At 33.7% G+C, this 25,535-nt stretch overlaps 1 protein-coding gene across 5 annotated transcripts; it reads right to left on the reverse strand.

The window, feature by feature from the left end:
- Nucleotides 1-599: 599 nt before the first annotated feature.
- Nucleotides 600-19,524, reverse strand: MTIF2 (mitochondrial translational initiation factor 2). Of its 5 annotated transcripts, none has more exons than XM_016162607.2 (14): nt 19,394-19,524; nt 17,322-17,547; nt 16,839-16,950; nt 13,159-13,330; nt 12,577-12,704; nt 11,523-11,699; nt 9,630-9,769; nt 7,612-7,736; nt 6,254-6,458; nt 5,605-5,857; nt 4,817-4,957; nt 3,242-3,406; nt 1,474-1,614; nt 600-929 (listed from the first exon to the last, which is right to left on the reverse strand). In XM_016162607.2, the coding sequence occupies exons 2-14, from the start codon at nt 17,538-17,540 to the stop codon at nt 757-759; spliced, it is 2,151 nt and encodes a 716-aa protein (XP_016018093.1). In that variant the 5' UTR covers nt 17,541-17,547; nt 19,394-19,524; the 3' UTR covers nt 600-756. The 5 variants fall into 5 exon arrangements, with proteins under 5 accessions (XP_016018093.1, XP_016018094.1, XP_016018089.1 ...); XM_016162603.2 differs by having other exon boundaries at nt 682-929; nt 12,577-12,737; XM_016162604.2 differs by lacking the exon at nt 19,394-19,524 and adding an exon at nt 19,215-19,379 and having other exon boundaries at nt 686-929; nt 12,577-12,737.
- Nucleotides 19,525-25,535: the final 6,011 nt, after the last annotated feature.

Consider the following 25,535-nt stretch of genomic DNA (forward strand, 5'->3'; position numbering starts at 1 on the left):
TTTTTTAACTTCACTATTGACACTTGGACCAGATAATTCTTTGCTATGGGGGCTGTCCTTTGCATCCTTGGATGATAACAGCATCCCTGGTCTCTACCCACATGATGCTAGTAGCACTTCACCACCATTACCAAAATCAAAAGTGTGTATGCAGACATTGCCAAATGACCCCTGGAAGGGGAGCTGCCCACCTCACCCCTCCACTGAGAAAGTGATGTGTGTGAATTGGTGTGATCTTGGCTAAAAAGAGGCAATGACATTTGGTTCATACACAAGAAATTTAAAGGCTGAGCTTTAAGTTGCCCTACATGATCTGGCTGGGGTGTTAGCTGTCTGCAGTACAGAGGAATACACTAATGCTCAGTGTTGAGCGTGAACTCAGGAATATTTGCTCATTAGTACTGTTGACACTGAAAACTGTTTCAAGCAGTATTTGGTTGGTTCCATATTTTGCCCATGTAGCTCAATTCAGGGAGGACTGCTTGCCTTAATACCACCCTTAAAACACACTTTTAAGTTTATTAACTGATCACTTTCAATGATACGCCAATACTTCCCTTTTACCATATTACTAACACCAGGATTTCTGGTTGGACGCATCCTTAAATAAGTTTATTTCAACAGCTAATGCATATTAACGCTTGGATGAACTACTTGGGTATTTTTTGACCAGTAGTGATGAACCTTTAATAAAGCAAAACTTTTATTAGTTGCTCTATAATAAAGCAAGACATTTAATCTTTTACATTCTTAATATTAAAATCCTGGATCCCAAGAGGTCTTGGTTAGAACTTCCTTTTCTTCATAACAAACAATTTCATCTCCCACTTTAAATTCTATCTTTTCTTCATCCAAACTGAGACCACAATCCATTCCAGTTTTGATAATTGAAATGTCATCTTTATGATGTTTCATTGAGGTTAGTGTGCCTTAAAAAAAATAAGATTCATATATACAAACAAATAAGCATCTCCTAACAGCTATGTAGCCTGGTGTTGAAAATTATTACTGTTAAATGACAGGATTAAATACCAGGGAAACCAAAGGAAAATGAAGTTTGTTACAAAGATTTGTAATGAAAAATACTAGATCGCCCATTTTAAAGATGGACCAAGATTGCAGAGGATGGGATTGTACTCAAACATGATAAAAGACTGCAGGCAAAATGTCAAGTTAAAGGATGGAAGTAAGCAGGTATACTGACGTAGATCAAGTGTAGGAAACATGGCTGGAAAGGTAGTTTGGGGCCAATTTTTAGCAGTTTAAAAAATTGGATTAGGGAACTAATGATCCCGGTATAGTCATCAGAACTAGTAAAAAAGGAACCCAACAAGTGGAATCTAGTTATGAGCAAGAAGGAATGACCTGAACTAGGATTATAAGTGAAAGATGAATGGATTTCAAATGGTTACTCAGGATTGTCAGATTTTGGTGAATGGATATGAAATAGAAACAAATTTTGATGTTGCTTACCCTTCCAAATAACTTGTCTGTTACGGATTAATTTAAATTTTTTTTGTTTTTCTAACTGTCCCTTTTGGACTCGGCATCCAGCCACAGGAACTTTTTTCTTCCCTTCTGTTATGGAGAAAGTAGCAAGTACAGAAGCCTCACCTTTAAGAAGAAGATAATATTAAGTACAGAATACAAAACACTGAGAAATATATAATTTCTGACATTATGCAAGGCAGAATTACACGTGTGAAAAAATACAAACTGTGCATAGAAAGATGTCCTGGTTTTCTTTAACCATCAACTTTATTCTCCTGACCAATATTAGAACTGCAGAAAAATGCTTGGATATTCTTGGAAAAGAAAATCACAAAAACATGCTTATCCAAAGAATGAATGAATTTATTTTGGCTGAATAAAATGCACCAGGAGATGATAATAGTTGACAAGATTAATATAATTGCTGTCTGCTCCATGAAAACCTCATTTTCAACTGTACCTCTATATTTTCTAGAACAGATCATCTGTTATCTGATTTATTTTTAATTTCATCACTGGTAATTTATATCCACTAAAGAGTACTTAATCTGTGACCCAGCTTAATTTTTTCACTGACTAAAAATTAAAACAAAATCCAATAATGACATGGTACCACATACTATAATGTACCAACTTTCCAGGGTTAGTGTTATTTGGTGCTTGCTTACTCCTAGAAATCTTCATATGACATAGTTTTACAAATTGCTATTAGCATAAAAACATACAAACTTCTGTATGATCATGTTAAGCAAGTCAGAAAAGCCTAAAATACAAATACTGAATCTCATCCTGAGGAAACATCAGACAAATCCAAATTAAAGTAATTCTACAAAGTCACTGGACTATACATTTCAAACTGTCAAGGGCAAAATAGACAAGAATTAAACATAATCCATGGTCCTGGACTGAGGGAAAAATATATACCTATCAAGTCCATTATTGGGACAATGAACAAAATTTGAATCTGGACTGTGGCTTAATAGTACTAATGTTAAAATTCCCAAGTTTAATATTTGTCTGATGGTTTTATAAAAGAACATCCTTGTGCTTAGGAAATGTATTTACTAGCAAACAAATACAGTATCAAATTTACTAACAAATGATACAGAAAAAAAGGGGGGGAAGCAAATGTGGCAAAATGTAAACAATTGGTTAAGTGGGTAAAGGGTATATGGGAGGGAGTTTCTTATACTTCTAATTTTTCTGGAAATTTAAAACATCAAAATTGAAAGTTAAAAAAGTATGTATATGGGGAGGAAAAAGAACAAAATAATTCAGTCATCTTAAGTAAATTTAACCTGTAATCTGGATATGCTAGGAAGAATGTTTTTAAATATTTAATATTTAAACGTAAATTTTCTTCTCATGGTGGATTTCTCTGCAGCCCCAAGATAGAATCAATGGCTTCTTCCATGACATGTTAACCCTTACATCTCCCACCCCAGTCTAATTTATATTACAATTAGTTGTTCCTGTCTAAACTTCAGGGCTAGTTCTTACTGCCTTACTTGCTTTGTATCCTTAGTGCCTAAGTATAACATGTTGCAGAGGGCAGGTGTTAATAAGACATATGAATTTATACTGAATTCTTATGTAGTCATTTTTTTTTTTTTTTTAGAATGGAATATATGTACTGGAACAGTGAATTTATTTCAACAGTGAAATATATTTCCTCTAAACTTTGCTTTCAAGTATTATTTATAGCACATAAGATATAAATATTAAAAAGTAACATGCAGTGAGCACTCACCTATTATATGCTCTTCCACAGTGCAGGGCAATCTGCTGCTCAATTCCTCCTGCAAATCTTCAATAAGACGGTAAATGATTTTGTGAAGTTTAATTTTTACTCCTTTTTTTACAGCTGACTGCTCAATAACATTGCCTGCATTCACATTGAAGCCATATATAACACCTGGTAAGCAGAAATACGATCAATAAAGGAACACAAATACTGCATTAAACAGTCTGTCTTTCAAGCAGAAACTCAAATCTATATTATTTCTTTCTACGTAAATTAAAAGCAAGTAGGGGAAATGAGAAATTCTATAATTTTTTCTCATGGAAACTAGTAAATTCTGAAATTACAAAAGGATTTTATAAATTCTATTGTGGCTTGTTAATAAGAAAAATTTCTTTATGATTTTTAAATCCATTAATTTAAGAAACATATTAAGAGCCCATAGTGTGTAAGACTGTATGCTAAACAAAGCTTTGCTTTTTCATACCAGAAAGAAAAAAATGATTAGGGCTGAAATATTATTATATTATTTTACGAACATTTAATTCTAATATTAAATTATAATCTTATTGTCTACAACTTCTGTTGTTTACCTCTAGGTATTCAGGGGCCAAAAGATAATAATAGTTACTTAATTGGTAAAGTTCAAGAGCTATATCAGAAATGAAAGAAGTTCCATAGAGCTGACCATTTTACCAAAGAATAAATACTGAATTTAAAGGCAAATATCTTAGGAGGAAAAAAGCAAAACATTCTTGTATTAAACAAATGGAAAAAATTAATGCAAACAGCTTAATCAAAAGAAAAACAATGACCTTGAAAATCATCATTAAGAAATCATTCAATACACTATCTATATTACACAGTACAGTCCTAGGCTAGTCAGTGCCCATAAAATACTTTGAATTAACCAGCATTACTGAAAATACCTTTTCAATAGTAGAGATAACACTTAGTTCTAGTCAGGTCATAAAGTACCTCCTTCCTAAATGATTATTATCACCCAAAAGTGTTGGTGCTTTGCTAGGTATCAGACTTAGTTAAAGAGACAGTCATGGGTCCCCTTTTTGTGTATCATGAGTTTGACTAATAAACCATCCCCTGCCTTGTAGGAATTTAAAGCTAAAAGGAGCTTTTGATTTAAGCAATATTTGATTTGTAATATTATCAACAAACAAAAATAGGTAGCCAAAAGAAAAAAAATAAAGGAATGTACGGAATAGGCTGATGATCATAGTGTTAGGAGCATTCAAAAGTCTAAATGAAAGATACAGACAACCAACCTTGGGCTGAGTGAGAGGAGTGGAGAGAGAGGGCAGTAATGGTACCTTTAAAAAAAAAAATGAAGAAACACTACTGGGGCTTGAAATAGTTCCCCAAGGAAACAGTACAACAAGTGGAGCAATGGCTAAAATAATGTACATCGCCTCCACCCTCATTTGGTAGCTGGGACTTGCCTGCAATAGGAAAGGTGATGCTGATGGGGTCATGCCACATATATGCCAAACAACAAAAGACAGAAGAAAATTATTCACAGTATGTAATAGGGAACACAGTTAAACAAATAGGAAATGGAATCCTTACCATGAAAAGTTTCAGCAAGGTTAACATCATTTTCACTAATATCACCCACACCAAAATGTACTAATTCTAGTTCGCACTCATGTGAAGCATCATAGGTATCCATAATGTTCAAAATGGCCTCGACAGAACCATCAACATCACCTAAATGCAGCAAAAGTTTAAAATTATTGGTGTTAAGAGTGAGACATTAAGAGATACAAAATGACAATCTATCTAAAACCCTAAGAAAAATGGCATTTACCACTAAATCACCTTTTATTTAGGTTTAGCATTATAAATGTCTACTTAAGTTAATAAATTATGAACCAAATGAACATTTACAACAGAATCGACAAGAAAAATGTTTACTAAGAAAATCTCCCCCAGTAGGGGGTGGGCAAAAAGGTGAAGGGTGTCAAAAGGTACAAACTTCGAGTTACAAAATAAGTGTCATGAAGAGGTAATGTATAGCATGGTGACTATAGTTAATAATACTGTATTGCATACTTGAAAGTTGCTAGGAAAATAGTTCCTAAAAGTTCATATCACAAGAAGAAAATTTTCTAACTATGTATGGTGATGGATGTTAATCAGATTTACTGTGGTGACCATTTTGCAATATATACGAATATGGAATCATTATGTTGTACACCTGAAGCTAATATGTCAATTATACCTCAATAAAAAAGGTCTGCCCCAAAATACTGAAATAATTTTGGCTTAAATTTAATGGCCCAAATTAATTATGAGAACGAAGAAATATATATATTCCAAAAATCAGTTATAAAGTAAAATATTTAAAAAGTCACCTTTAATAATTATAGGAAGTACATTTGAATCTCTTTCTGCTTTCTCTTTTAGCTTTAAGGGTTTTTGTTCCTTGTTTTTTTGGTACTTTATAAACGATCTCTCCTTCCAGTGCAAAGTTCCATACTTCTCACGGGCTTTCCGATGTGCGTCTTGGTGTTCCTTTCGCTTTTCTTCTATTACTTTCAGATTCTCTTTATTTTTCTCCTGTTCTTGCTCAAACTTCCTCCAGTCAATAACTTCACGTGCCCTTCGCTTTACAGGTAAAAAAAAAAAAAAAAAAAAAAAAAAAAAGGAATTATTTAACTAAACAGAAACCAGTAATTGCTGAGTTAAAAGCTTTGTGTTTTTCCCACATTATGAAATTAGCTTAACTCATATATGAAATCATTAATTTTGTAAATTTCAAGAAACTTATAAAACTTTGATTTGGGGGCTTTCTGTATAATTAAAATTATTCAATTTAAAAATTCTATCTCAAATTTTAAAAAATTCTATAGCCAAATTCTCAAATGGCACCACCGGCCCTCTTATAGCCCCTTATAGTCTAGCATTATTTGTTAACATAATATACTTATTGGGTATCATATTATAGATTGATATTTAAAATCACTATATTATATCTAATAATAGGAATTAAGCTTGATATACCTCAGATTCTACTTCAAGAATTTCGTCTCCTGCAGAAGGGAGGTCTCTCCAGCCTATAATTCCCACAGGCATGCTGGGACTGGCCTCATTAATTGTTTTTCCATTTTCATCAAACATTGAGCGTACTTTTGCCCAACTCTTTCCAGCAACCAGAATTGAGCCTTTTCTTAAAGTTCCTCTTTGAATTATTGCTGTAGTAACAGGACTAAAATGAAAATAAAAGTATAGTCTTAATACTATAATCAAGAAATAATAGCACTTTCTTAAGTAGAGCAAAGATATCTTTATGAGATTTTAAAATATATCTTATGTACACACAGTGTTAACTCCACTACTTCTCTACTTCTCAAGCAGTTTTTCATACCATGAAAACATTTCACAATTGTTAAAAGGTGGAAGCAACCCAAATGCCCATCAACAAAAGAATGGATAAAGAAAATGCAGTATATACACAACCTTAAAAAAAAAAAAAAAGAAATTCTGTCACATGCTACAACATAAATGAACCTCAAGGTCGTTATGCTAAGTGAAATAAGCCAAACAAAAAGGACAAATCCTGTATGCTTCCACTCATATAAGTATCTAAAGCAGTCAAAATCATAGAAACAGAAAATGGAAAGGCAGCTGTCAAGGGCTGAAGGGAAAAGAGGAGAAATTAGTGTTTCATGGGAATAGAGTTTGTTTTACAAGATGAAAAAATTCTAGCGATCTGTTGCACAACAATGTGAATATACTTCATACTACTGAACTGTACACTTAAAAGTGATTAAGATGGTAAATTTAATGTAATGCATCTTTACCACAAGAAGACGTTTTTTTAACAAACAAAAAACATTTCTTGTAAGGTTATGGTACTAAAGGGTGCAGATAGTTGAGTGTTCTGACAGAATCCTAATCCTTTTTATATAACTAATTAGTTAAGCAGTGAGACCTCTTCTGACAAGGAAAGAATTAAAGAAGAGAATATCATTCAAAAGACTTTCCTATATATTATATTAATGGGTAAGGATACAAAAAATTTGGAAATCCTAAAATGCAATAATTGCTATTTCATTGCAATTTATGTCAGTCTATGAGGCTTTACCAATTTAGTTAAGTCAGTAGGGGAAAAAAATTAACAAATTGAACTACTTAAGTCATCTAACTACAACTACTAGATGTATGCAGATAGTGGCTATGGTCTACTGCTAACTGCATTGTTGTGTTCTGTGTGCTAGTGTAATAATAGTTTTCAAAACAAATGCTTTCAAAATATTGTTCATGGACTAACATACCATTCAATCAAAATACAGTTATTTAATCAAGTCACAAAATAATGAAATGAAATTATTAAAAAGCAAGCATTTTAACAGTCCTACCCTCTTCCTTTGTCTGTGAAAGATTCTATTACTGTTCCTTCCACTGGACCAGTGGGGTCTGCTTTCAATTCTAACATTTCTGCAAGAGTAACTGTTGCCTCTGCCAAAGCCATCAGATTATCACCCTTTAATAACAACAACAATAACAAAATTGTTAATATACATTAATAAATATTATCTGTAAATGTTAAGTATCAGAGTGAGAAAGCCAAATAATCTTTGACAGTTATACTTTTTAAGCATTAAAAGCATTAATTACCCAATTAGAAAGAAGAGGGGAGAAGAGAGGGAGGGAGGAGTAAAAAAACTTGATCCAGGGAAAGATCTTGCAAGAAACAGTGGCTATTTTTTCTTAAAAGGATGGCCTCTAATGGTGCTTGCTAATATCCTTCCATAAACGTGCTTCATTCATTTACTCCCTCCTCCGTCTCTACAACTGTGTTTTCCTTCTTTACAATTCTACTTTACACTGAAGTTCTATCCAAGTAAATAAGCTTTTACATCTGCTTTTTCATCTGATCCATTGTTAACTACCCAGTTGTGCAACCCTGAAAAATCACTTCACCTCCCTAGTTCTCCTTTCCTTACCTGTAAAATTAAATATGAGATTAAATGATTCTTTCACTTTTAATTATCTGTTTACTATGCTTTCTAGGGCTCCAAGATCATGCAGCTTGATCAACTGGTGATGGAACTGGAACAGATGGGCAAGTGATTTTTCCATTCTCTATGTCAGCAAGAGATTGCTAACATTTTTTTACAGACTATAAAACAACACAGACAACTTTAAACAAAACTGAATGAATACTTTGCTACCCATCTATTTAATCCTAGTATTTATTCCAATTTATAAAATACTGTCCTGAAAAGCAAAGGTGGGGTTGTTTCTTTACATGATGTAGTCGTCTATGTCTACCTTGGAAAAGAAGTCCTCATCTTACTTCTCTGCCACTCTCCCCCAAATCCTTCCATTCTCCAGGAATCATCTTTGCCATGCCTCCAAATTTGCCTAACTAGCTTTACATCTATCTACTCATTTGATGGTATCTGGGCAGAAAAGGTAGGTGGCCATGTCTTCAAATGTTTTAATCTTGCCATCTGGCTTTCAGAGTGCAAAAGCAATCAAAGTATAGCAGAAATATAACAAAGGAGGCATTTTATGTGTTTCAGAGAAAAAGAGGAATGGTTTTACTATTAATAGAGGCATAATTTCTAAGTATGTTGGAGATAACGAATTTAGGAAAAGTAAAGATAAAATTAGACTGAACTGGAGGAAGATGGCCAAATATAGTATCGTCTCTTCCGTGAACGATCAAGGTGAAAAAAGTCTGTATTACAAATAAACTGCAGAATATGAGAAGGGACAAAAAAGTAAATTGTTGCTTAGCAGTGACCTGTATAGAATAAGAGGATTGGGAAATGCTATCACAGAGCAGGTACTGAGCTTTCTTAGTGTTTTTCAACCAGAAAAGAATAATTGGTAATGGAAACACAAATTTAAATAACATTAAAGACTTACAGAAATTTAATTAATTAAAACATTGAGTCAATCATTACAAACTGAATCCAAATGTTTCACGTTTGTATTAGTGAAATCGTTTTTGTTTAAATCTCTCTTAAATGTCCTAGGACCTATTCTATAGTTTTTCACTAAAAAACAAGCACTTTTTATTACCAGCTGGATTTCATTTCTGCTTAAAACAGTCTTTAGCCTAATATTACCCTATCCTAATATCATTCACCATTTATTCTCCTCATTCTAAGTATCTTATAATAAGAAAGTTATTTATTTTAGACCTGATTACCCACTGATCAGCTATGTAGCCCTGGATTGGTGATTGACCTTTCTGAGCCTAATTTCTAACCTACCGAACCAGAATAATGACACCAGCTTTGCCTAGTACCCAGAAAATTATTTAAACAACAAAAGACATTATGTACATCAAAATGTTCTTTGGGTATAATGCACTATGTGCATTCCCATTTGTACACATCGTCTATAAGATGCTTGCATTTACCGTAAGTGCAGAGACATGCACTGCTTGAACGTCACCTCCATAATCCTCACACACCACATCATAAGCTAGCAGTTCTTTTTTCACTTTTTCAGGATCAGCCTCAGCTTTATCACATTTGTTTATGGCAAGGACAATCGGCACTGAAAGAGTTAAGAAGAGTGTAAATGATGACACCTTCAATTTCAGGTGTTCACAATGAAGACACCAACCTTTTCTGGCTTTTTCTTTACTCAGTAAATAGACTTAAAAAAACACCTATAAAGACCCACGTTAGACCCACCTTACTCTGCTTTCTATGTATAAGGATTCCAGGTGTGAGCTATTAAAACTGTAATTATAAGCAGCTTCTGAATTAAGACCACAAACCTAAGATTATTTTAAAAAACAAAACAAAACAGTATTTTGGGTGAAGAAAGGCCTATAATTTGAAGGAAAGATCAGCAACTACACTGGAGATAATCTCCAGAAAAAAGTCAAGAGACGATTCTATTCAATTCTAATACCAGTAGATGATTTGCCTCTTCTTCCCAGGAGGTATTAACACATTGTTAAAATCTAACGTCTCACTCTGGGCTGAAATTAAGTATTATTATTGTAAACTGTTAGGACTGACAGCAAATTCTTTATTCATACATTTAGCTAAGTGACTGACACATAGTATATTCTCAATAAATGTTTACTTAATGAATGAACCAAATAACCTTAAAATCTACTTGTCATTAATAAAGATATCTTCTCATTACAAAAATCAGGCAATATTCTAGGAGATAATTCTCTGGTTGGGTTTCACCAAATCTGCAAATTTTTCAGGTTTCAAAGGAACAGACCAAAAAAGCTATGCAATCCACAACCTACTATTATCAAAAAGCACATTTCTATTGATGAGCTGAAACTTAACAGAAATCAAGAAAACAAGTATGGAAAGCACAATGTGAAGGATTTAACCTATCTCAACCAACTACTTTGTTCTTTGTTATGGGATCTCTGGCAAGTTTATCACTCTCTTTGTTATATGCCTTAGAATAATTAAGAATATAGTCCATTCCACAAAAGCAATGTTGAGGAATTAGAAAGAGAATGACATTGGAAGCTTGAAGATCAGATTCATGCTGCCAATTAACTAATGAGGGGAGTTCCTACCACTCTCTGGGTCTTAGTTTTCACGTTGTGAGATGATAGAATTTGACTAGATTGGTGATTCTCAACCTTCTTTATGTTTCTTTTCGAGCAAACCTAGGGGAATATGATGTACTCCATCAGATACATTTTCTTAAGACAACAGTATTTTCTCAGCGGGAATAGAGTCATATCAGAATAAGGATGAAAGTGCAGAGTATGTGTGTATATTACAATTTTGTAATGAAAAAAAAAATAAGCGAGACAGTAGCTAAGTAATTTTCCAAAAGTTTCAATTTTATACTTTTGACCAAATAAGAATTTATTTAATGTAGATGAGGGGAAAGTTTCCCTTTAGAGAAGTCTAGATGACAAATGAACAAGGAATAACATTTAGAATATCATCACTCTGCAACTTCTAATGAATTTAGTTGACGGGTACAAGGGGGTTCATTATTCTATTTTTACTTTTACATCTGTTTAGAATTTCCATGATAAAAACTTTTTTAAAAAGTTATTTGAGACTGTCATATTCTCATACTATGCCAGGTAAGTAAACAGTAGAGGAAGGGCTGTATTAGTGGTCACAAGTCCCGAAATGAATCCTGCAACACTCTTCTTAGTAGTTGTATCTGTGGGAAAACAATTCAACTGTCTTTGAGCCTTATCTGTAAAACAAGTATAATAATCCTTGGATTGCCATGAAGATTAAATGAGCTACAACACACATGGCCCCAAAACAGTGATTATTGTAAGTCAACCACAGACACACAGTACCTTGAGCATCTTTGGCATGCTGAATAGATTCTACAGTTTGTTTCATCACACCATCATCTGCAGCTACTACCAATATGACAATGTCAGTGACCTGAGCACCTCTGGCTCTCATTGCTGAGAAAGCAGCATGTCCTGGAGTATCAAGGAACGTTATCTTTTCCCCTGAAGGCAGAGAGACTGTGGAAACAGAAATCCAAGAACAGCAAGGACTCAAATATGTACCTCTTTAACATGAAGGAATTTGTGTGACATTATCAAACACAAAAATGATTTAAAATAATTTTATTCCTTCCATTTACCTTAATCAGAATACAGATTATTTCACAACAATAAGTGATACCAGTGAGACCTGCAGGGTTTTCTTTTCATGTAAAAGTTCAAACTAAAACTCTTCATATTTCTAGAATATAACTTTCACAAATGTACCAACTGATATCTATTCTGGAGAAAAAATACAATAATAGTTATATAGGCAGCCACTCGTACATGAGCACAACTGCCTTGAGCAACAAAGACAATTCAGTATACAGTTAGTAGCTCAGGATTTGAGTCCAACAGCTTTGTCACTAGCTGTGTACCTTGAGCAAGTAACTTAACCTAAACAAGCCTCATCCTCCTTATCTGTAAGTAGGAATATTAATACCTACCTAATGATTCTGTTTTGAAGATATGGAAGATAAAGCATATAAGTTGTTCAGGACAGTCCTGGGCACATGCTAGGTGCTCAGTACATGATAGCTGTTATTTAATTATAATTAGCAACATTGTCACAACCTAGCACTGAGGAATTTAAGTTCATTAAATCAAACTAAAAATGGGCTAGAATAAAACGGTAATATAATTTGCTTCTTATAGAATATATACAGAATAATCTTTATTAACCATCTGCTCTATGTTTCATCAAACCAATGGCTTTAACCTTTAGCCTTCCCTTTTACTTTGTTTCCCTCCCCCCCCCCTTTTACTTTGAATTTGTATATTTCATTCTATGACATCTGGTTTAAGAAAATATTTGGAGTTCCCGAGCACACTGTGAGGTAATTTGTGTACATACCAAGGAAGGCACCAATGTGTTGAGTGATGCCTCCAGCTTCCGATGCTGCCACTTGAGTTTTTCGCAGTTTGTCAAGTAATGTCGTTTTCCCATGATCAACATGGCCCATTATAGTAACCACTGGGGACCTTGGGGTTAATAAAGCTAGATCTGCATGGGGCCTACAATTAATGGCAAAGGAATTTCATTTCTTCAACATCAAAAACACTTTATAGCTGGTGAACTGGTTTGCATTATCTCTGTGAACTACTTTAATAATAAAACCCAACATTCAGCTTTGATTAGGCATAACTATTTTCCTCTTCTATACATACAATGACTTATGACAAAATACATCACTGCCCACCTAAAGTTGGCATCTTCAAAACCATGAGCAGAACTGAATAAATTTTTAAAATTCATTATCAATATACATATTTGGAAAACTAAAAAAAATAATCCTTAGAGCTTGACAATAACCTGAATATACTTTCTGATGCTTTAAACACTTCGAAGCAAAGTTTGACCTATATTCACACGTCATTTTAATTGCAAAAGAAAATTTAAAGTAACTCTTTCCATTAAAAAGTGGTTACGTTTTACCTTCTCACAGCATCTTTATTTTCTCTGACTTTGTCCTGTTTTAATTTGCTCCATTTTAACTTCATCCCTGCCTTCTTTATCACTTCTTTGATCCAGACTTCATCTAAATGTGAGTCTGCTTCTAGGGAATCTATGTCCATAGTAGTATTCATTAAAGCTTCATATATACAATCTGGGTGGGATAAGATAAAACCTTTTAGGATCATGAAATTAAATATTCAAGAAAGTAACCTCTTTTAATAAATGTCTATATAAACAATATACTCAATGAGAGGAATAACTATATAAGCTATCTTTTAACTCTAATGTTAACAAATCATAAAGAACCTAAAAAGAAAATGATCTTTAAAATATGATACATATAAACTTGAATTCTGCAGTCATAAATATTTAGAATATTTATGTACTTTTATGAACCATATGAGTCACCTAAAACATTAAATTGCATGTTGTATACATTTAGTATTGAATAGTTTATCGGTCAACTTGGAAAACACATGTCATGCATATATGAATGTGTATGTATATATACAGTTGATTCTTGTATCCACCATAGTTATGTTCTATAAAACCATCATAAATGCTGAATTAGCAAATACTGAACTATTGCTCTGAGGGGAAATACAGGATTGGGTTCCTTTAGCCTCTGGTCACATTTTCATCAGCTGATCAATACATACCTCATTTTACGTGTTTCTGTTTAAAGACACCTTATTTACTATACTATACTGTTGATTCATTAACATTGAACTCATGGTCAACAGCACTATAACTTATGCCTGAACAAAGCTTACTGTACATGTATTTTCTCTGTAAGGCATGTTACAGCCTTCCTGCAGTTAGTAATACTAAACAGCGCTTCGGCACTATGCTTAGGGGCTATTTTGAACAGCAAAACCACCAACAAAAAGCATGAAAATGCAAAATACCTGGCACTAAATAAACCACAAAAATGATACTTGTTGAAACAAGAAGACAGTATTGCCTCCTAGAACCTCAGCTAGAAATGTGTGATTGGGCGACTCAAAATTTTTACTGCTCTGCACATGTCTGGGAGTGACTGCAAAAGCGCTATGAGTATTAATTTTAGAGAATTTGCCAATACAGTTTCCCAAAATTGACTGTATGCGTGTGCGTGCATATACACAGTATCTCAGCATACACACAAACTCAATTAATTTATTTATGTATCTATTTAGGGTGTCCAAAAAGTCTTGAAATATAGGAAAAATGTTTACTTGTTATGTGTTTTTTCATTTTAATGTGCTTTGTTTTCATTTCAGTCATATTTCCCTGTGAATGATGTTATATTAAAATAAATAGTTTTGTGTTTCCAGACTTTGTCACCCTATAAATACACATTTTGAGACAACTATATAAAATAAAGGCATCATCAAATAACCAAAACATTACCCAAAAAGAACATTCTGTTCAGTAATAGGCTGGTAAATGTTTACTCCCAAAGCTTGCCAAAAATAAAAAAAAAAAAAAATTTCCTAATTTCCATGGTGCAAGTACTATGGTTGATTTCAAGCTACCAACATGAAGTCACTGAATGCAGCGATGAAAAGAGATGTGCAGTAGCACATTATTATACAGTATGTCCAAAATATAGGCAAAATAGGCATAAATAACCCCAGGAACAAGATAACAGTAAAATGCTGTAAAATAATTAGGAAGTAAAAAGTTTTGATGAATATTACTTTTGTTTATGATTTAATTATTTTAAACAGTTGTGTTTAACAAACAGCTCACAAAATTCCTTATAATTTATTGATTGGCTCACAAATTGATGAAAGCCAACACATCACTGATAATACTTCATAAGACTTCATGTCTCTCCCACCACATCCTTTCTCAAGAAAACGCATTTTAAGAATGACACAATTCAAATTTTCTATATGAATATGTTCTAAGAGAACAAAAAAACTTTCTAAACATAAAAATTATAATTAGTAATAATTCTGTTTCTAATAATGCTAAACTTCCTAATAATCCAGTAACTAGTTTTCCAAAATGTTTTGCTAAACTTTTGAGAGATAGCTTATATATAGGGATAATCTTTTTCCCTCTATATTAAGTGCATGTAGTATTCACATATCATCTTATCTTTATCCAAGATTTAAATATTTACATGTAGAAAAGTGCCCAAGCATTTCAACCAGAAATATTATATCCAGTTATTTCCATTGACCCAGGGGAGAAAAAAAATGTACTCAGACTGCTAATATAGTAGTTAAAAAATATTCAGCATATAAAAATTATCTTTAACTCAAAAGAAATGTGAATATAAAATTAAATAAGCTTTAAATAGATAACTTATTTAAATCGTTGCAAATCGGTTTCAGGTTTAGAGCACTGATCTGTGGAATTAAATTTATATTTTAATTATGATTACAGGTCTGTGTGCGGTAATGTTTAAAAAAATCATCTTTTAGCAATGGACGTAGAAGTATTTATGGATTAAGTGACATAGTAATAATTGTCATTAGTTTATGCATACATTATGCTTATTATTCTATTATTTCTGGTTTCATATGTATGAAAATTGTCAAAAATAAAGTTTCAAATCAAGTCTATTATAAATATCACATAAAAATCATATCAATACAGTTTTTCTTGGAAAAATTCTGAATGACCATTTGTTCTGGATATAATTATATAATGCAACTGCAAAGTTATAAAAATGCAAGACAGTATGCTAATTTTCTATTCTTTGTGAGGATGTACATGCACAAAGAGTAACACTTTCGAGCAGAAAACATTAAAATTCTAGTTCTGCTGTAATTTATAAAATAACAATTCTTGAGAGATAATTTGGTCTGTGAATTAAGAGCATGGGCTCTAGAATTATACTTCCTGGGTTTACATCTTGGCTCTACCACATAATAGCCATAAAATCCTGGGCAATTATTTATTCTTTTTATGCCCCAGTTTCTCAACCTATAAAAGGCAATAATAATCATACGTACCTCTAGTGCACTGTGAGAATTACAGAGTTAATAAATATAAAGTACTAGTACATAATAACAGTTATTATTATTAATTCTTTCTTTTTCCCAAGAGTCTGCTTCACTTGCTACTTTATTTTGCTACAGTCATTGGCTATTTCTGGTTTACTGAATTTTAATGTCAGTTTATGATGAAAACTCCAATTTTGTTCCAACAATCCTAAAATGATAATAAATACATCAGTGATGCAATGAAGGAATAAAAAAATGACAATGATGCTATACGTTTATAAATAAAAATAGTATCATTAAAAGCTATAGCTATTACTATGAATATTTTTCTGCTGGCATTATAGATATTGTCAAAATTAGTAAAAAAATGAAATCAGAAAATTATAGAAAAACCAAGGGAAAGTAAATGAATATAAATATAGTCCCTTAGTCCAAAAAACATTCTTTGAACTTAGTCTAATAAACCACAAAATTTCTGAGAAAGAACAGTTAGTTTCAGATAAGAAAATCATTTCTACTTTAATTAGAAGCAAAATCTTAGAGAGCTATATTTGGCAAAAAGCCAAGAAATGAATTAGAGTTTGTGACTTAAAGCAAAAAAACATCTTTTTAAACCATCAGTCTAATTTTCATCCTTGAATGTCTTAATCTTATTGCAAATAAAATACTGGGTAATCCATGTTCTCATATTTTTCCTTATAAAATTATCTGGCTCACCTACGTCTTTTTCCATTGCTCTGGCCAGCTCCTCAACAGTCATTCCAATCCACACTTCCACCTCTTTTTTAGATTTTGTTGAAGACAACTGAGATTTCCGTGATTTTTCTTCCTATTAAAAATTCAGAACACATGAAGAAAAAACTTTTAAGTGACAATTTAGATTTATTCTGTAGTATCTATCATAATCACAGCTCCTAGTTCTACCAGTTAACACTCCCATAAGTAGTTAAATCTTAGACTAAAATGAAAACTCCTACATCCTTAATTCACTGTTATATACTACCAGTGCTCAAGTAATCAAATTCATCAGCATTACTGAACAACTAAAACTTCTTCACAGAGATGTATTGCCTAGAGTGCAGAATTATGGTATAAAGATTCTGTAAATGATGAAATACTGAAAATGGATTTCCACTCGTGGTTCTACACACTTCCATCTCAGATCAAATAATACAATAATTGATAGAAATCTGTAACTACCTTTTTTGTTACTAGAAGCCTATACTGAGATAAAGCAGCACCAAAGAGCATGTCTGTTTGCCAGGGCCAAGAGTACAGCTGAGCCGTCCACACTGGGTAAGCAGATGAAAATACATGCTTCCACTGTGCTAATATTCTTCTTTGACCCAGGCTGTGCAGCTGCCTACAAATAGTGTGAAATCGTAGCAAGTTCTCCACTTTCAGTATCTTCTGGTTCATGTTTATCCTAGAAAAAGAGTTTTAAAATAATATTTTAGTTAATATTGAAATCAAGTTAGCAAATACTAGTTGGGTATCTACTACATGCAAAGCATTGTGTTAGAGCTACAACAATAAATAAAGCTGAGTTCCTGCCCTGAAAGAGCTCAGTCTAGTCAGAGTTGAAATTCCATACTACTTTCTAGATATTAAATGTTATTATTGTTAACGTTCCTACTATGACAGAACTGAAATACAACAACAAACTTATAAAGAGCTTTTTTTTTTCACTCTTGAAACATCAACTAACCAAATCATAAATAGAGTGATTTTTCTAAAATGCAAATTTGAATTCATCAGCTCTCTGCTAAAAACCCAATGGCCCCCAATTAATCACCAGTTTAAGTACAACTTCAAAGCATGCTATGTAGGGACTCATTCATTATCCACCCTCCGTTAACTTCTCACTTCATCTCTTACCCTGTTATAGTCCCCTCACTCCTACAAGCTTTTGTTATTTTGACCCACCCATAATCTCCAATGGTTTATCATCTAATTTTTAAATTGTTTTGCAATTGTTTTCGCCCTTTACCCCCCTCTTCTCGCCTCCCATTCCACAAAAAAAAAAAAAAAAAAAAAAAGACACTTTAGAGAGGGAAAAAGTCACCCAATAAATATTTATTACATAATGCCTTTTGAGTATCTTTCTTGGAATGAAAAAGTTTACTGAGAGAAGACTGCAATAAAACTCAATGGTACTGTTCATAACTCCGTAGTATACTTCTTTTCCTCTTTGAGTCTTCAATTCCATTCTGCTCTCAAGACTGCATTTCTACAACTTTGCTTTTCAGTTTTTAAGGGACAGAGAAACCAAAATAATGAAAGTACATGTTTTCTTCTCATAAACATCTCCTGAGCACCAGCTTTCAGGCAGTGCATTTGAGGTTGCTGATGCAAAGTTTAATAAGCCAGAGTCCTTTCCTTGGGTTCACTGTCTTTAAAATATTCTAATATAATAATTCTCAGGCACAGTAAACACCTCAAGAATGGCATATTTTAAAAAAAAAAACCTTATTCAGGTACATTTCCTTGGACTGAGAACTAAAAAGGGCTCAAGAAGCACAGTATTCCTTAGGAATTTGTTTTAATGAGTCTACAACCAGATTTGACAAGGATACAGATTAATGGAGTGGAAGGAAAGGCCCTACAGGAGAGATTAACCAAAGCACAGATAAGTAATTGAGGTAGGAATCAGAAAAACACACTGGGACATTAATCCAAATGTCAAACCTGGAAAGAACTTTACTTGCTATTTATTCCAAGTCCGTTTTACAGAAAAGGAAAATGAGAGTCCAGCGAGCTCAAAAAAAGTTTCTCCAAAGTCATACCGCTAGTTAATGACACTCAGGACTAAAACTCAGGCCGACTTCCAATTTGGTGTTCTCTTGCCGCTAAGATATTCATGAAATCTGAAAAAGGACGGTGGAAATACGTAGTTGCATTGGTGGAAACGTGTGAACATGAGTTGGAAACCTTGGAACTTATTTGTAAGGTAAAAAAGAAGTCATTGTTTAAAGCAAACGAACAAACAAAAAATACGGATCTGGGGTGGCTTCGCCTGGAAACCGAGCCCAGAAAGCCTTTGGACGCAGGGGCGGTTGGGACCTGAGTAGCGCACCAGAGGGGGCACCGCACCTGCCTCGACGCCGGGAGAGGGTGCCAGCCGGCCGCTTCTGTTTGTATACAGCTGTCGAATGCCGAGAATAAATGCATCATGGAAAAGCTTCCGAAAGCACAATGTTGAGGATGTGTGCCACTGTTAGACCAAACAATATACGCCACCCAGAACCACCCAGCTAAGGGACCCGACTCACTTAGCTCCCACATAAGGCCAGCAGGGTCTCGATCCTGAGGCCGATTGGCGATCACCTTCCGGGCATGGGAGAACTGACAGTTGCCCAGTCCGTCTCCGAAATGGTCCCCGCAGGTTTTCCGGCGCCGCCGGAAGCGGTCCTTTCCGGAATTCAGAAGTCGGAATTCGGAACAGACTCGGTTGCGACGAGGGTTATCTGAGCTTCACCCGGTGGGCGCTCAGTTAAATCGGTAACCTCTTCCTGGGGTCAGTCGCGCGTCGCTAATTGCTTCTGCTGATCTATTCCTTTTCCAAAAGTAAATTACTGCAATTCTGCGGCTGTGAGCGGTTTCGATGCCTACCCTCGAGGGAAAGTTTAACGAGGAAATGAAGAAATGATTGGCTCTTGCAAAACATATACCTAACAAGAAGGGAAAAATAGAAGGGAACGTGGCGGTAGAACCAGTTAGTCTTGGGTAAGGAGGGCTTTCTCTTTGAAAAGTCGCCGCATGTGGATAGCATTTGAAGAATAAAGTCATACTGCGTCCCAATCCCAGCGCATTCCTAGTCCTGTAGACTTGGAGACGTTATGTAAACTCTGTGCCTCAGTTCTGCAATCTGATCATGATAGTAGCTACTTCATAGAACAGCGATAAAGTTTATAAGAGCACCTGGTTCATAATAAGGGTTTGCTATTATTATTACAGCCTCCTCCCAGAGCATTGCCACACCTTGATTAGACAGGTCTTTTGGCCGATCCCCTTAACCACAACCACCTCCACTTTTCAAGTGTTAAGTGTTGTTTTATCTCTGTCCTCAAGGTCTAACACTACCCAAGGCTAATGACAGTATAGAAGAGTTTCTCAAAAGCATACTTACCGTTATTTCCTTCCCTTAGTCTGACCTAACTCATGCCTTCTTTTTTGTCTCCCCAGTGCCTACCACAAAGGTATGCACTCAGTATTAACTGAATGATTGAATGGAAACGTCTGTCCTAGAAATCTTTTTAATGAATCTAACACCTACACACTTAAAAATTGGAGTTATTCATTCCAATTCCTATAATTTTACTTACCATTCACAAACACCGACCGAAATACAATTCTGCATGAAATTGCTCTTTGCTCTCTTATTTGCCTTGCCAGTTAAGAAACAAGCAGAAATTGGTTGGTAGAACATCAAAGTAGGGGTCATATATTTCTTTCCATAATATTAAAGTGAAAATAACTGATACTTTTCTAACCATGATGATAATACATGCTAATGTAGAAAATTCAAGCAATAAAAGGGCTTAAAAAGAAGGAAAAAGGGTAATTTAAAAAACAGAGTAGCTAACCTGAAAGAGCTCCCACTGGCCAAAGATGGGAACATTTGACTAACAAAGTAAGTTCCAAGGCTTCCAACTTATGTTCACACGTTTGGATTATAACCCAAAGTATCAAATAAGTATTTGTGTGTACATACTGATATAAATGAGTGAATGAATGAATGAAGTGGAAGAAGGTACAAATTCATCCTACAGGAGTCCATATAACATATCTATGTAGCTTCTACTAGGAGGAAAAGCTTCATTCCCCTCACCTTGGGTGTGGGCTGGGCTTAGTGACTTGCTTCCAAAGAATAGAGTATGGAACAGGGAAATTAGTAACTTCACAGTGGAGAATGCTAACAAATATCACCTAAACTAATTAAGATGAACGTAATCAGCAAAGTCATGTTGATATCATGTAATCCCTGAAATGTTGTAATGTGGACACTTTCCCATATAGCATCCTTCCCAAAAGCCTATAAACCTACTCTAATCATGGGGAAAACATCAGGCAAGCCCAAATTGAAGAGCATTCTACAAACTACCTGAGTAGAACTCTTCAAAACTGTCAAGGTCATGAAATGTGAGAAAAGACAAACTATCACAGTTTGTAAGAAACTAAGGAGGCATGATGATCAGATGCCTGTATAGAATCCTGGAACAGAAAAGCACATTAGTGAAAAAACTGGTGAAATCTGAATGAAATCTGTAGCTTAGCTAATTGTAATACCCCAGTGTTAATGTCTTACTTTTCAGAAATGTATTATAGTTAATATAACACATTACCAATAGAGGAAATTAGGTGAAGGGCATTTAGAAACACTCCACTATCTTTGCAACTTTCCTGTAATCTAAATTTATTCCAAAATTAAAAGTTCATTTTTTTAAAAAAGTGAATCAAATCCTAAATCTCATGTCTCCAGAGATAATCAATTTTATTATTTTGGTGAATATCATTCCATTATCTTCATGTATACATGTATACATAGTTTTTCATAAATAAGATTCATACTATAAATGCCACTTTTTGTCTTTACAACTTAAACACAAATAATATTTCATACCATCATCTCCTTGGTGAGAGCCATTTCTCAGACCTCTGAAATGACAGGTCATAAAACATACTCCATGAGGAAACTTAAATCCAAAGAAGGATAAAAAAAATAAATAAATAAAACAGAAAAGCAGCTGTATTGGAGCCTATCTAGCAAATGGCTTGAACTTTTGTTAGTTCTGCCTTTCAACTTACCCCCCTCTACTAACTTTTTTTTTTTTTTTTTTTTTGGTCTTTCAAAATCTTGGCTGAAAGCTCCCTTAAGGAGCTAGGTCACTTTGTTATCTAGACCAACTATAGTTGGTGATAATTAGAGATAAAAGGCCTTCTACAAGAGGAGCAAGCAGTGAATTGCTGCCCTGTGCACTCTAGCACAACAGTTCTAGAAAGAGCTATGGTCACCTCACTGGGCTTGTTCTAGGAAGAGGAAATCATAAGGAATGATACGAGAACTAAGTATCTTCCAAAGAGAAGCTGATCAAGGCTGCATTAAGGCAGTTCAAAACTACAAGAGTAAATCTGTTTTGTTTTCTATTTCAACTGTCATATAGTGCCTTCACAAAATAAAGCAAAAAACCCTGCAATATAAATTGCTAGAGAAATAGTGCCAGAAATTTTAAAACTAGAAAAGACTTGAGAACCTGAATCATGGCAATCTAAAATTATCAGTAATACTTAGAATCGTAACTGTATTTTCACTGTCAATTATATACTAGTCATATAAATATTTTCTTATATTTAATATTTTGTACAGCAGTTGTTTTTGGCACATTAGCAGGTTTGAGGCCCACAGATGATTCAGTTTTCCTTGACTTTGACAAACACTCCCAGTGACAAACTGGTAGTAATCTAGAGATCACATTTGGGTAAGGTGAACTTATCTTAAATGTGTGGCTTTGGAGAAAATCACTAAACCTTAATAACAGTAATAATGATGATAATAATAATAATAATAGCCATCATTAATTCGATGTGCTATGACTGAGACATTGTTCTTAATGCTTTATAGTCATCATCTCATTCAATGCTGCAAGCCTGAATGTCTTATTTTTGCACAGTTTTAACAAACCAGAGGGATTGCATGTCATTGAGGAAGTTAAGTAACTTTCCCAGGTCATATCCTTAGTGATTGGTGAGAAGGACCTAAATTCATGTTTGATTCCAATGGTTAAGAAACCATTTCCATATTTGAAGAAGTTGAATTAAAGATCATTAGAATCCCAACCAGCTTTGATATTTTACCTTTTGAACATATGAATATTAATATTTTTTAGCTTAAATCTGGTATCAACATGCACTCCATGGTATATGGTAAATCTTTATGTTTCTGTTAGTTCTGCAGCTGCTATTAAAGCAATAATTATCTTTATGGAAAACAATGAATAATGACTTTGTATAGTACTTGTGGAAAACATGGCATTAATCTCTAGAAACCTCTAATAAAAGCCATACCAATACTCATTAAAGATGTCTGCATTGAATTTTCTTCAGCAATGAGATAGTTATCTCTTTACCACTGACATCCAAATTACACAAAGCTTTTCTGTGGGGTTCCTCTTGAGTCTTATCAAATTATACTTCGCTGATTTCTTTTTATACTATTACATCTCTTAAATAAAATGTTTTTGCTATAAAGCCTTTGGTTTCATTTTTTCCAGCTTTATTGAAGTATAACTGACAAACCTGTAAGATATTTACTGTACAGTGTGATCTGACATACGTATATGTTGTAAAAGGATTCCCCCTATAATTAACACATTCATCACCTTAATATAGTTACCTTTTTTTTTTTATTTTTTGGCGAGAACATTCAAATTCTATTTTCTTAGCAAATTTCAATTATATAATACAGCGTTATCAACTAGAGTCATCATGTTATATATGAGATCATCAGACTTTTATTCATCTTATAACTAAAGTCTATACCCTTTCATCAACCTACATTCCTTACTCCTACATTCTTGTCCCTTCTCTTCCACTAACTAGTTTAATTAAGACTTTGAATAAGATACTTACTTAGCCTGCCTGGTGTTCAAAATCTTTATTACAAAATGAGGAAAGTTAAACTCAGAGAGTATTATTTTTGAAAAGTTTAATAAAAATATGACTCAAACAAATATAAAGTGAGCATATGTTTAAAGATGTATTTGACTCATTAATGATGTAACCAGCAAGTTGGTAAGCCTCATTTGAAGAGAACTGGGAAGTGCCAAGTATTTACAGTGGCTAAAAGAATAAATGATTGCATAAGACTGCTAATAAATATATAAAATTGGCTAATATCCTGCAGCACAATAAAGTTAGAACTGTTGGGGTTATCTTTTCTATGAGACGAAAATCATTTGCACTGCTACTGGGCAAAATTCACTTATATTAATACCAGTTTTTTACACATTAAGACCTACCTTTACAGAGTTGAACATTATCTGTATACCAAAAGAAAATAAATACCAAATCAATCAAAGGTGTACATTCCTGGAGAATCAGATAATCCCCAAGAGAGCCTGCCAAACAAAACCCAGCAGGACACGCTGAAAGCGCAAACAGTAATATCTTTGCCTATTTCTAAATTTTGGATAATTTTTCTTAGCAGAACTAAGAGTCCTTTGAGATTTAAATTTCTCTTTTAGGAACCGCTGCCAAAAATGTAATTCTACTAATTACAACCATTGTACACCACCAGTGAGCACACATTGATTAAGTTTATTCTACTTAGGATTGCAAATTGCCATTCTGTTTTTTAATTTTTTTTATGTTTTGATTAATATATTTATTTTTAATTGAAGAAATGATTTAAATTGCCAACTACCATTTTAAACCACCCAGACTAACTAAAAGGCTAACTGTAGTTTCCTGATATTTATTGCTTCAAGGAAAGCTTTATAAAAGATGTATCTCATCTGATACCAAAATTAGTTAATTCAATAGTTAATAATTACATATTAAGAGCCCATCATGTACTAATCGCAGTTTTAAGATAACACAGAGAAATAAAACAGATGAAGACTCCTGTCCTCGTGGAGATTATATTCTTGTGGTGGGAAATTCCAAATGAATTAAATATTTAAATAATAAATAAAAATAGAAGATAAAGTAAATGATATCATTTATAAACTTGAGTAGGGGACACCTTTCTCGTCATAATTCCCAAAACAGTAACTATAGGGAAGAAAAAACTTAGATTAGCCCAGTGGTTCCCTAATTTAAGTGGGCATCAGAATCCTCTGGAGGGCTTTTTCAAGCACAGATTGCTGGCCCTGTGCCAAGATTTTCTAATGCCATAGGTATGAGATGATGACAATGATGTTGATTTGGGGACTACATTTTGAGAACCTGGATTAGTATATATACATAAATATTTTAAATGTCTATACTGTTGAGTTATTAATAACAAAATTAAAAGAAAAGCTACAACTGGGAAAACATTCATAATACTTGATTAAGGTTGTAAATTGGAAACAATTCCTACTCTTGAAGTGCTTTTCTGTGAAAAGAGCTCATTTCGTGCATTTTGGGCCTTTCTTCTGCCCCCTTACTCATTCAGATTCTGAGGAGATGGGTTTGATTAACTAAATTTGAGAATAACTGAGCATACCTCAACTCAGCTTTCTTTCCCTGAGGAGCCATCATTGAATACAGTAAACAAAAATGACTGCATTCCCCTGCACTTTTACTTACATTCTAGTGGAGCTTATATTTTATCTTGAAGTTATTAAGTTGCTATTTAATGTCTATAGATATAACATCCTACCATTAGTAAATGTAAGTGATACTGGTATTTTTTCCTAAATCTTAAAAACA

The sequence above is a fragment of the Rousettus aegyptiacus genome, unplaced genomic scaffold, assembly GCF_014176215.1.
Source record: "Rousettus aegyptiacus isolate mRouAeg1 unplaced genomic scaffold, mRouAeg1.p scaffold_m13_p_7, whole genome shotgun sequence".
Classification (NCBI taxonomy): domain Eukaryota; kingdom Metazoa; phylum Chordata; class Mammalia; order Chiroptera; family Pteropodidae; genus Rousettus; species Rousettus aegyptiacus.

Excerpts from the sequence above, each read along its gene's own strand:
- MTIF2 (XM_016162603.2), bottom strand. The coding sequence starts at position 17,540 with ATGAACCAGAAGATACTGAAAGTGGAGAACTTGCTACGATTTCACACT. Across the intron at positions 16,951-17,321 it reads GGCTTCTAGTAACAAAAAAG|GAAGAAAAATCACGGAAATC; the intron begins GTAGTTACAGAT and ends AATTTTTAATAG. Across the intron at positions 3,407-4,816 it reads CCTTGCTGAAACTTTTCATG|GTGTTATATATGGCTTCAAT; the intron begins GTAAGGATTCCA and ends TCTGCTTACCAG.